At 42.8% G+C, this 12302-nt stretch overlaps 1 protein-coding gene across 3 annotated transcripts in view; it reads left to right on the top strand.

The window, feature by feature from the left end:
- Positions 1-12302, top strand: part of TNS2 (tensin 2) — a 274519-nt gene that overhangs the window by 44746 nt on the left and 217471 nt on the right. The window contains exon 1 of one of the 3 annotated variants that reach the window (XM_033936278.1): positions 2136-2468. The exons of the other annotated variants lie outside the window; for them this stretch is intronic. Coding sequence (XP_033792169.1) covers positions 2388-2468 — 81 coding nt within the window. The 5' untranslated portion in view covers positions 2136-2387. Of the gene's footprint in view, positions 1-2135; positions 2469-12302 lie in introns of those variants that run through there. 3 annotated transcript variants of the gene reach the window in all.

Genomic DNA, 12302 nt, shown 5'->3' with positions numbered 1-12302 from the left:
TGCAGGATTTGATCTCTGGCTTTTTTAGTTCTCAGCCTGCTTCTCTTCCCATCCTACTTTGAAGAATTTTGGCTTTTAGGTTCTCCTAGGACAAGCAGGAAGCATCAGCAACATAAAGGTGACTGCTGAGTAGAGAATGACACAGGGACAAATTTGTCCTGTCCCCGCAGGAACTCAATTTCCCTGCCCTACGAGTTTTGTCACTATCCCTGTAAGTTCTGCCTTAACTGTATAAACCTTAAACTGTCATGATTTTAAAGTGTTTGAGGCTTCTGCAGATGAGGCTGGAGCTTGCAGGAATGGGGCAAGGACAGGAAAAGAACTCGCTGGGATGGGACGGGAAAATCAGTTCCTGTGGGGATGGGGAAAAATTTGTCTCCATATCATTCTCTGTTGCTGAGCCAAGAGGCATAAGGCGAGTTAGATGCCCAAGTGGGTTTGATATGCTGAGGTAAGAGGGCCTGGCCTTATCTGAAGGTGCAGAAAGTGAAAGAGAATATGGAACTGGAAAAGACGATATTTGTTGGTAGCTAAGAGTCAAGAGAATCTGTAATAGAGGTGGCACTGTAAGTGAAACTGAATGGCAATTGATAGGCCTGTTTGGGTGTGGTTACTGTTGATGCAATGTACCAAAAGGAGGGAAAACCACAGAAATACCCAGTCAGTATATCGCCCACAAATACCAACTCCCAGTTGGTATAATGACCACAGTCACTGGTATTGCTACATTAATAGTTTGCATTACGATAACCAGTAATGATGATTACCAGAATGGGTGATTCAGAGTACCCATACTACATGAGTATGGGGACACCCAGAATGAATGATGGTAATGAGAGGAGGGGGACTGTGGAGAGGGAGCTCAGAGAACAGGCATGTTAAGTGGTCAAAGTGGTCCTGAAAGATCACACGTTGATGGGGAGCTATTTCATCCCAGAGATAGTCCTAGGACCTCACTAGGGCAATGCAATAGTAATGCTAGGAGGTAGCAAAAAAGGATTTGGATTTAAGGAGCCCGACACGAAGGGCAGTGCCAGGGTTGCTTCTGTATTTAAAAATGAAGTGGCTGTGCTGAAATGTTGTATTGTTATCTCTCGCTCTTGGAGAGCATTTACGTCCAACGGGAGCTTCAGACGACATCACCTATATGTGGCTGACTTCTCCTGCTGTCCTTGGAGAACTTCTGTTACTGGTAAGTAACTTCGCCCTTGGCCCTGAAGCACAGCTGCAGTATTAACGCACCCCTGGGCCCTGACCTGCTGACCTACAAGTGTGTTCATTCTGCTGCCCCTCAATATCTCTCCTCACTTCTCTCTCCTTATACACTTCCCAGAGATCTCTGTCGCTCTTAGCTTTACCCTTCTCCTCCACTGCCAATACCAGACCTCATTCCTTTCATCTAGCTGCCCCCTATGCCTGGAATAAATTACCCGAGTTTGTCCGTCAGTCCCCTTCCCTTGTTTAAAAGCAGACATGAAAACTCACCTTTTTGATATAGCTTTCAATCCTTAACCCTATTCTTCTGCCCTCCAACCCAGCCTGCTGATTAACAGTTCCCCTTAAATAGTCCCTGCTTGAAAGACAGACAAACAGGATGCCATAGTAATGCTATCTATGGCATCCTGTTTGTCTGTCTTTCGAGCAGGGACTATTTTCTTATTCTTTGTGACTCTGTGCAGTGCTGCGTGAATCTAGTAGCACTATAGAAATAATTAATAGTAGTAGTACTGGGATAGGCCTCAGTCATAGTCCTGAGACCTGAACTATGCTGTGCTGGGTCTGTGGCCCTGAGCCTATGTCTGGGCAGTGCTGGGACAGCCAAGGTTGCTGGGGCCCTGAACTGTGCTGTTTTGGAATAGGCACAGGCTGTGACTTTTTTTATTGCCTGGTCTGGGTAGCGTAGGGACTGTAGTCTCCCGAGACCTAGTCTGGGCAGTGCTGGGATGGGCAGGGGCTGTGACGCGTAGAAGGGAAGCAAGATTTGTATTACAGGAAGCCCAAGCCTTTGTCTCCTTATCCCGAATTCAGGATCTTGTTCTGAGTTACTCATTGTTTCCAGACTCACATCCTATCTCAGGCCACCCTGTTCTCAAGCTGTGGACTCAGCTCACATGGACGATGATCTGATGCTGCAGATTGCTTCTTTGAAGGGACGCTTCTGCACCCCACAGGCACCAGTGCTAGAGCTATAGGCTACAACTGCTGGTGCTAAAAGCAGCAGAATATTGATTCTCTCTCTGGATATGGGGATCTACACATGACATCTCCCTTGCTGTGCTGGACAGATCAGTGGAGCTTGCTCCTGGTCTGTGGCTCTGAAAACCAGAGGAGCTTATGGCCTGGGTTGTGCGTGTTCTTGTGGCCATTCTCTCATTTGTGAAGACGTCATGAAACCCAAAAGCCGAATTGAGGAACTGCTGAAGGCTCTGAGGAGGAAGAGCAGCCTCAGGGCCTCCAACTCTGTCGGGGTATGTAAAAATGCCAGCAGCCCAGCAGAACTAATCATGGAGGTCAGGAAGGAGGGGAGGGGAGAGAAGAAGACTGGAGGAATGCAAGAGGAATCTGGCTAAAGCAGAGAGAAGGGAAGGGGGAGGTGAAGAATGCCGAGATGGTCTGGTGTGCCAGGTTTCAGACCCTGTTATCTTCTCCTTCCAATCCTGCAGTCTCACAGACTGCTGCTGTCTATTAACGATCTCACCGAGGCGAGACTGGCGTGTCCTGGTCCCTGTGGTTGCTTTAATTTTAGCACTGTTGTCTCGCATTTTGTGCCCAGAGCGAGGAGTAGATAGTTTCCCTGGAACTGATATCGGGGTGATATTCAAACCATAGGGCTTAAACCAGCTCTTCACCCAGGGTCCTCAGGAACAGAGCATCACTCCTTTAAAATTGCAGGGAGGGGCAGCAGTGAGCTGGTAGTGAATTATCATCCGAGCTGTATAGACCGTACTTCTCAGCAGGCTGTAGTGATTTCACACAACTGTTCCAGGCAGTCACAGTGGTAGCCAGGACCAGCGGCACGATGTACTTTGACCTCATGGAAGCATAAACATGTTTTTCTGAAACTTCTTTCCAGTCTTAAAAGTGTTATTGCTTGTGTATGTATGTGGTTGGGCCACTAATGGGCTGGAGTTTGCCTTTAACATTCAGGAAATAAGAAGTGTTTTTTGGGATGAGATTTCTCCTGAACCTGCAGCGAGCAGCAGCTTCCAGTCAGTGTATACACTTGTGTAGGGTTACCATATGGCTCCAGAAAAAAGAGGACGGATTGAGACATCTGGGTTACTAAATGCACTGAAAGTAAAACCCGGATGTCTCAATCCGTCCTCCTTTATCTGGAGTCATATGGTAACCCTTCACTTGTGTCTTCAGCTGAACATTTGTGGACTGTGTACAGTAGGTCTGTATTGACAATCTCACTGATGAGTGTGGTTGTATGTTCGTGTGAAGGTTGTTTTGTCAGAGTCTGTGTGATAGTGCATGTGTGTCTAAGTCCCTGCTTGTATAGCGGTGCTGCCTGAGGGTACTTCATCAAACGGACACTTGTTTTCCAAACCCTTAAACAAAGAATTTGATTCAGGTCTATTTTTAGTGAGAATTTGAATCCAGGAGCTGGCTTGAAAGGGCCATTCAGAAGTGTGTAGAATGTTTTAATCTTTATTTCAATCCAGGCCCATCCCAGGACTCTACACTTGGAAGCAATACACCCAAAGACCACAAGGAAATACGATTGGGAATTACTCCAGCAATCTCTACCCCCAGCTTCAATGCACTTTATCTCACTATTGATTTGCAGCCCCTTTTGTTGTTCCAGTACTGAAACTCTGGCATCAGATTTTCTCAACTGCTGGCAAACCACCACCACCACCACCAGCCCGGCCGTTGCTACTTGATGTACAGAGTAGCAACTTTGGTAAGGAAATTCAGTGTGAGTCCTGTGAGCTACTGCACAGTTACAGACCCTGAAACAGACTTGCCCTCTCCTCCTTCGTGGATCTTCTATTACCATGGAAATCTATGTGATGGTCTGGGCACAAGATGGATTGCAAGGCTCACACTAAATTTTCTTACCAAAATTTGTTTCTGCTGCAGGGCTAGCAGAGCAATTTGTGGGGTGAGGAGAAGATTTGGGTAGGAGATCTCCCCTCTTGCCTATAGATCTTTATGGATTAAATCCAGCCCTGCTGACCCCCCCCCCCCCCACACACACACACTTCCAGCTTTAACAGTGCCCCTCGGTCCTGTCCTCTGGGTACCTCCTGCTATTCCAGTAGTAATCCAGCCACACTCCCCATGGCTCTGCCACTGGGCGCATGAAGCCTGTACATTACCTGCATTGTTCCTAGCACCAGATCAGTGAGAACTCTGCAAGAGATTGTAGGAAAGTTGAGAGAGTGTCAGACTCAGAAGGAATATGTCAAAATCTAAGGCTGTTTGGATAACTCCTAATGAATCCTTCTTATTCAGCATCTGTGGCCTGGAATGCCCTTCATATCAAAATTATGAAAGATTCAGAACTATTTATTATTTTGCAAGATGCTAAAGGCCTATTTCGAGGTTTGATTGTATTCTAGTTACATGATCTTAATGTGCTTCCTAGGGGATGCCTGGTTTCTTAAATCTTGTAATCCGCATAGAATTTCACAGTACTGGTAAAACGTAAGAATCCTTTGTAATGTAATGTATAATGTCTGTACAAGGGATCGCTTTGGTAGGATGGGGAGAGTAAAGGAGCTAAGGGTGGCTCTAAAGGGGGTAAGCATAAAATATTGGGTGGAAGAGTTCAATTTATCAAGACATTCCTCTTAACATTTATAAGTACCTGATATATATATATATGTAACCACAAAAAGGCAGTATACAAGTCCTATTCCCCTTTCCCTATAGCCAGTGGCCTTTTCTATGAAATGTTCTAGGGGGTATAACATTTGAAGCATGTGGAAGAATGTTGTCTGAATATGCCTTGGTTTAACTATGGTAATGTCCCTGGTTTTCTATACTGTTTTATACATTCATTTTAACCTAAATTGATGCTTTAATTTTGGGCTGTGGTGGTGGCAATGTAATTTATCACTCATTATATCAGGGTTACTGTGCTCTTCTCATCTCAATGGTGTTGGTAGTCAATTCTCCTTTAGAAGTTACTTGTGTTCCTTGAGTGCTGTTAGCTTGCCTTGCGAACAGGTTAAGGATAAGCCCCTGTGTGGGTAAGAAACAAAGGATGGTAGATACAGAGCTATAAGGACATGGCCCCTCCCATATCCAGTCTTTGGCAAATCCATCAGTCTCCAAGTGGGAAATGTATGAGCTCATCCTTAGAAGGTCACTTTTGGAAAACATTACTTTGTCTTAGTGACCTCCAGAGGTCATAGGCTGAGAAACTGCAGGATCCCACTATCTGTGCAGGATTTCCAGTGACCGATAGTAATGGGTAAAAGGGATGGGACTTGATATGCTGCCTTTTCTGTGGTTACAATCAAAGTGTTTTACATATTTTAGACAGGTACTTATTTTGTACTTGGGGCAATGGAGTTTTAAATGATTTGCCCAGAGTCACAAGGAGCAGCTGGGGATTGACCCTGCAACCTCAGGGTGCTGAGACAGCAGCTGTAACCACTGAGCCACACCTCAGGAGTTGATGTAGAAAGCTACTGTGAGCCTAACTGTGCAGTTACCATGTGAGGTAGAGGCATATTACCGGTCGTACAGTTTCAGGAAGGGGTTGCGTAGGCATGACCACTTGTTGACATTAAAAGATATGTTAATGTGTTTTTTACGGGGTCCTTTTACTAAACTGCTATAAAGCGATCTTAACGTGCCTATTTGTGGGGTTTTCCCATGCGCTAAGGCCATGAGCAGATTAGATGAGATGGGTGATAAATGCCATTGCTAAACAGGTGATAAATAGAAACATAGAAACATAGAAGATGACGGCAGAAAAGGGCCATAGCCCATCAAGTCTGCCCACTCCATTAACCCTCCCCTAACCACTCCTAAGGGGTCGCTCACAGGTGGTATCACCTCTATACTGCCCTCGTAAAGATCCAACGTGGGTATCCCATTTAGGGACACTAATGGATCCCTGTTCCTCTAGTGTGGTAGGACAATCATCTATGGAAGTTGCCCTGATACTTGTGGAAACTGTGAATAAATCTTTAAGTTTGGGGGAGGTACCAGCGAAATGTAAAGTAGCTACAGTGAAATCATTATTGAAAAGGGGTAATTTAGATCCAACTGTGTTGCGGGTTATGCCAATGATTGGTAAGAGTGGTGTTACAGCAATCTAGAGAATTTATTGAAAGAACTAATTGCTTGAACAGATGTTAGTGTGGCTTCAACAGATCATGGAGTAGAGATATTACTGGTATCCACTTTAGATATTATGCAGAAAGGTTTGGATAAAGGACAACAGTTTTATCCTGTCTTGTTGGATGTGTCCTCAGCGTTTGACTCGGTTGATGTTGATGTTCTATTGGATAAACTTCAGAGATGTGGGATGAGGGGTGGTAGGAGATTGGTTTGCTTCTTTCCTTAAACATCATAGTATTCAAATCCAAAGTATAGACACAGAGTCACAGATAATTGAAGTAAAGAGAGGTGTGCCATAGGGCTCTACCCTATTTGCTTTACTATTTAATATCCAAATGGCATCTTTAGGGCTTGGATTTGATGAACTAGGCGTATATTATGGCATCTATGCTGATGAGTGAGAGGGAAAGAGATGGTGGCATATGGGGAAAGGAAGAAAGAGGAAATTTGGGCATAGAGAGAGAAGAGAAGTAGAGGTACATGGGGGAAGAGAAGGATGAGAGGGACAAAAGTTGGATATGGTGTTGGAGAGGGAACAGAGAGACCATTAGTGTGACCATTTTGACAAGCATTAAGGGCCAGCTTAACGCTGGACCAGGTGAGACACAACTCCTAATTCAGCACCATCCAGTAAAGACACCAGCTTTCTTCTGCTTCTATGAATCAAATAAAGGGGACAACGCTGTGCAGTCGGACCTAGACCTCTTCTTGAATGATGCTGCACGTGATATAGCCAGTCTCCATCGCTATCCAACTGTGAAGGAAGTGTTTATTCTGAAGAATACGAGCCTTCCATCAGGCGCACCAGCGGAGAGACTCTTCAGCATCGGAGGACAGATTCTTACACCATGCAGGAACAGTTTAACCGACAATCATTTTGAAATGCTTTTAATGCTCAGAAAGTACTCTGAGCGTGGGATGAACACAGAGGATTTAGAATCAGAAAATAATATTAAATATTGAACTAAGGTCAGTACTGGGCAGACTTGCACGGTCTGTGTCTGTGTATGGCCTTTTGGTGGAGGATGGGCTGGGGAGGGCTTCAATGGCTGGGAGGGTGTAGATGGGCTGGAGTAAGTCTTAACAGAGATTTCAGCAGTTGGAACCCAAGCACAGTGCAGGGTAAAGCTTTGGATTCTTGCCCAGAAATAGCTAAGAAGAAAAATTTAAAATTTAAATTGAATCAGGTTGGGCAGACTGGATGGACCATTTGGGTCTTTATCTGCCGTCATCTACTATGTTACTATGTAATGTTCATATAGTTATAATTAATAAACAAAGTAACAACTACCTAGTTAATTTTTTATAGTAACTAGTAAAGTAGTTAACTATTTACATTTAGTGAAGAGTAACTGAAATCAGTGACTAGTTACTTTTTATCCATTGTAACTAGTAATGGTAAGTAGTTACTTTTTTACAATAACTAGCACAGCACTGGGTGTAACATTGGCCTCCTTCCAATCTTCTACAGACAATTTTAGCAGCAAGTTACAGATCACTAACAGCGGATCAGCAATTTAATATTTGAGTTCTTTCTGTACCTTGGAATGTATACCATCCAGTTCAGTTGATTTATCAGTCTTTAATTTGTCGATTTGGCTCAGTATATTGGTTTTTTAAATGTGATTTTTACTTCATTGTTTAGCTTATTTTCTCCACTGGTGCAGTTGTGAAGCTTTTTGGAGCCAACTGAATATTCAAAGATATGAAGACTGAAGTACCATGATTGGTCCATCCTGATTTGGAGCAGTTAGATTTAATTTGTTTCAATATACATTTCTCTGCTGCTGCACTGTGGTTGCAAACAAATTGCGTTGATGATGATATATTAATCACCTTTATGAAGAGATTCATTCAAGGTAGTGACTTTGTCTGTAGAGTTATTAATTCTTTGCAACTTTTTTTTTTTTTATAAGGACAGACTAATCTAATCCCAATTTTACCTTGCAAGGATTTACAATTCTGATGAGGGTAAACCCAAGGCTGCACTATCTTGACTCTACCATTTATCACAGTTAAAGCCAGTGGCATCAGTTGGTCTTCCTATTTGCAGCTTCAGTTTGTTATCAGAAAGCTGCACTTCACATTATATCACATCATTCTCCAGAAGAAACCTGGATGACACTTTGAAGGGGCCCAATGCTAAGCATGTACGAACAAGATGATCCGAGAGCAGAGTGGAGGGAATGATGCTATGATGTATACTACCACAAAGTGAGTACTCTGGTAGGAGAATGGGATGGGACAACGGACTTTCCAAAGAAAAATAGCCCTGAGGAAGGCGTACTATATGTTGAAACACAGTGCCGTGTCGGGTCTACTTCTTTGTGGATAATAAAACTGGTTGAGTCCATTGTCCCATCCCACTCTCTTTGGGCTTCTGTTATTTTTGTGGGTTGGTTTCCTGTTAGATTTTTTTGTGTGTGTGCGATTAGTCCTTAGATACAGCTCGGCTAAAAGGGAACCTACAAAGACAAAATTTAACCGGAAGAAATGTAGATGTTTAGGTGTAACATAGTAGATGATGGCAAATAAAGACTCGAATGGTCCATCCAGTGTCAGGGAGTTGTGTATTTCCCTTCTCAAGCCATATAGGGTGACAGCCTTGAGTTAGCCAAAAAAAAAAATCTTATTTCTCTACTAGGATTCAGTCCTCCTAGCTCAGAAAGAATTTAAGGTGATTAAAAATGTCACAATGTGTTCAGGTAAAGCTCAGAAGGTCCCTGAAATTGACTGCAAAGCAGGAGGCTCCCTTTTTCACAGATGAGATTAACTGTCTAGAGTGGTTTTAAAGATGCCACAGATTTCTATTACTCTTCCATGAGTTTTTTTAGTATTTGTATTGATTTTAAACAGTTGACAATATGGACAAACGTACACACAAGATCTCTGTAAAGCATCAAACACAAAGAAGAAAATCATGGATCTATTCTTAAGAGAGCAGAAGAGTCTTGGGTTTGCTCATACAAATTAAACCAACGTGCTGTGAATTGGATCTCTTCCCAATCTGGGAGATTAAAACAGTAAGATCTCTGTGATCAGCCTTTTGATCATTATTATCAGCTCCTCTTTGATGGTTGTTTCCCAGGCCCTCTGAAGAGGGCGATTGTCCATCTGGTTTTGAAGAGGCCATTTTAGATGCATCTTTGCCAGAGTGCCACAGGCCTATTTCCCACCTCCCTTTCTGAATGAAGTAGATCAATCAAGCAGTGATCTCTCAGCATCGGGCCTTCTTGGATGATAATAATGTTTTAGATTCCTTCCAGCCTTCCTAACAAAGGAGTCACAGCACAAAGACAGTGTTAGTCTTTGTGCTGGAGAGATATGTATTGGATGGAGGAGGTGCTGTACTTTTGGTTTTATAACATTTCTGCAGCTTTTGATGTTGCAGACATAGAAACATGATGGCCCCATCCAGTCTGCCCATCTGCAGCATCCACTAGTGCGATTCAGGGAAAAGTTTTTCAGTTCAATTTGGCTTACTGAATTGATTTTTCAATTCGATTCACTTTTCCCGCCCAATCGGGCCTTTTTGGGTTTTGGGTTTTTTTTTTTTTGTTTTTTTTTGGGGGGGGTTTCAAACTTCCTAGCAGGTTTGTTTTGTAGCCTTTTCACCCATCCCACCCCCCTTGCCCTCTCAAACCCCATGCCGACGCAATGGTATAAACAAATTAAACAAAAAAGACTTTTCCTCTCTCTGTTAGGTCCTAGCTCACGCTCGCTGACTAACACCAGCTCTTGCAGGATGCACATTTCAAATCTGACGTATTGTAACCAAAAAAATTGAAAATAAATTATTTTTTTCTATCTTCCACTGCCGTATCCAACATTTCTTTCTTTCCCACTGTCTACCATCTCTCTCTCCTTGCCTTGTGCCCTTGGTCAAATCTCTCTATTCCCCTCCATACAGCAACTTTCCCTTCCTTCCCTCCATTATCATGTGTAACATTTCTTTCTCTCTCCCCATGCACCATCTCCCCATGCCCTCTACCCTATGTCCAATATTTCTCCCCCTCTCTTTTCCATGCAGATCATATAATGCCTTATTATAAAGAGTTCTGAAATCAAGGCTACTGTGTATTACTGGGTTTTCAAAGACATGAGAAAATAAAGTAATCCCAGTATAAGTTACTTTACAGCGAACATGTGTTTGATCCTCAGTAAGCTCCTATCGCCTTATTGATATTATTATTATACCATGCCAGTTATTTGCTTTTCCTTCATAAACGCTCATGGTAATGGCTCCATCTTGTTTTTTTAACTTTACACTTCTCCCTCCGTACTCGCGGGTTCAGCACTTGTGACTTCAGTTATTTGCTGTTTTTACCTTGCTGGCTCCACCCCCAGAATGACATCATCCTGGAGTGCCGAAAAAAAGTTTGGTGCTTTTTTTCAGCAATGTGCAGAGAGAAAATTTCAGCACTTCAGCGTGGTCTGTCAAACGGCAGCATGCAGAAAGAAAATTTCAGCACATGCTTCAGTGTGGTTGGGCAAACTAAAGGAGGTGGGAAAGCTTGCCTAATTAATCCTTTTGTTGTTGCTGGGGAGTGCAGAGAGAAATGTTCAGCAAACCAGAGATGCTATGCATATCTGGTACAGTATTTCCTCTCCTTCAGGAACAAGTCAGGTCTCCTTCCATATTTGCAGTATGGCTGCAAAGCATAAGGCTCCTAGTGCTACTGTAAGTGCTTCCAAGAGGGAAAAAAAGTGAAGGCCTTACCAGAAGAGGTTGAATTATTGGATATGTTTCATAGAGTAAAGTCATCCTCCACTGTTGCTCAGCATTATGTCATTAATGAATCTACCATTAGATACATAAAGAAGGAAAAACCAATCCATGAAGCCACCTAGATATACGTCTTTAGTACATATGGTTTAAAAGTCCTGATAAACAATAAGGCCCGGATTCCATAAACAGCGTCGTTGTTGGCAGCTTCCTTAAAAGCGTCCACTGATCGTGTGTTAATCATGCAACGTCGCCATGTATAGAATCGCGCCTTCAAGAAAGGTAGTGCTGGAAATGTAGGCCAGGGTTTTCAAGGCCTACATTTCCAGTGCCTATCTTTTATGTGAATCATGCCTACAGACATGCTTTACAACACCTAATGCTACTTATGGCGTTAGCCACGCCTGCAGTGGTGTTAGGCACCATAAAGCGCCTCCATAGGTATGATTCTTAACTTAGGGCACCTACCGGCACCTAAGTTATGGCACCGTTTATAGACTATGGGTCTAAATGAATTTTGGATATCGTCTTTGTTTTATAGATATAGATATATATGTTTCTTGAAGGGGGTTTTAAGAGTGAAGGGGCTCTCGGGGGAAGTCAAGGCCATAGCGGAGAGATTAAATGAATTCTTTGCCTTGGTCTTCACCTTGGAAGATGTAGAGGAGTTAACGGTGCCAGAAATGGTATTCAGTTCTGATGAAATGGAAAAACTCAAACAAATCTCTGTAGATGTAATGGGTCAGTTTGACAAATCGAACAGTAGCAAATTGCCTGGACTAGATCGTGTACATCTCAGAGTACTGATAGAATTGAAAAATGAACTTGCAGAACGGTTCCAGAAGTTATCCAGGAAATTATAGACCAGTGAGTCTGACATCAGTGCCAGACAAAATGGTGGAGACTATTATAAAGGATAAAATGACAGAACACATACATAAGCATAGATTAAAGCCAGCATGGATTTTGTAAAGGGAAATCTACTGCACTTCTTTGAAGGGGTGTTTGAATATATGAATAAAGGTGAGCCGATTGATATTGTGTATTTGGATTTTCAAAATGCATCTGTCAAAATACCTCATGAAAGACTTCTGAGGAAATTAGAAAGTCATGGGATAAGAGGTAATGTCCTATTATGGTTTAAGAACTAGTTGAAAGACTAGTTTAAGAACTAGTTGAAAGAACTAGTTGAAAGACAGAGTAGGTTTAAATGGTCAAAATTCTCAATGGAGAAAGGTAAATAGTGGAGCTACCCAGGGGTCTGTGCTGG

Source organism: Geotrypetes seraphini, chromosome 3 (genome assembly GCF_902459505.1).
Source record: "Geotrypetes seraphini chromosome 3, aGeoSer1.1, whole genome shotgun sequence".
NCBI classification, from domain to species: domain Eukaryota; kingdom Metazoa; phylum Chordata; class Amphibia; order Gymnophiona; family Dermophiidae; genus Geotrypetes; species Geotrypetes seraphini.
This window is presented reverse-complemented; position numbering and strand designations above follow the sequence as displayed.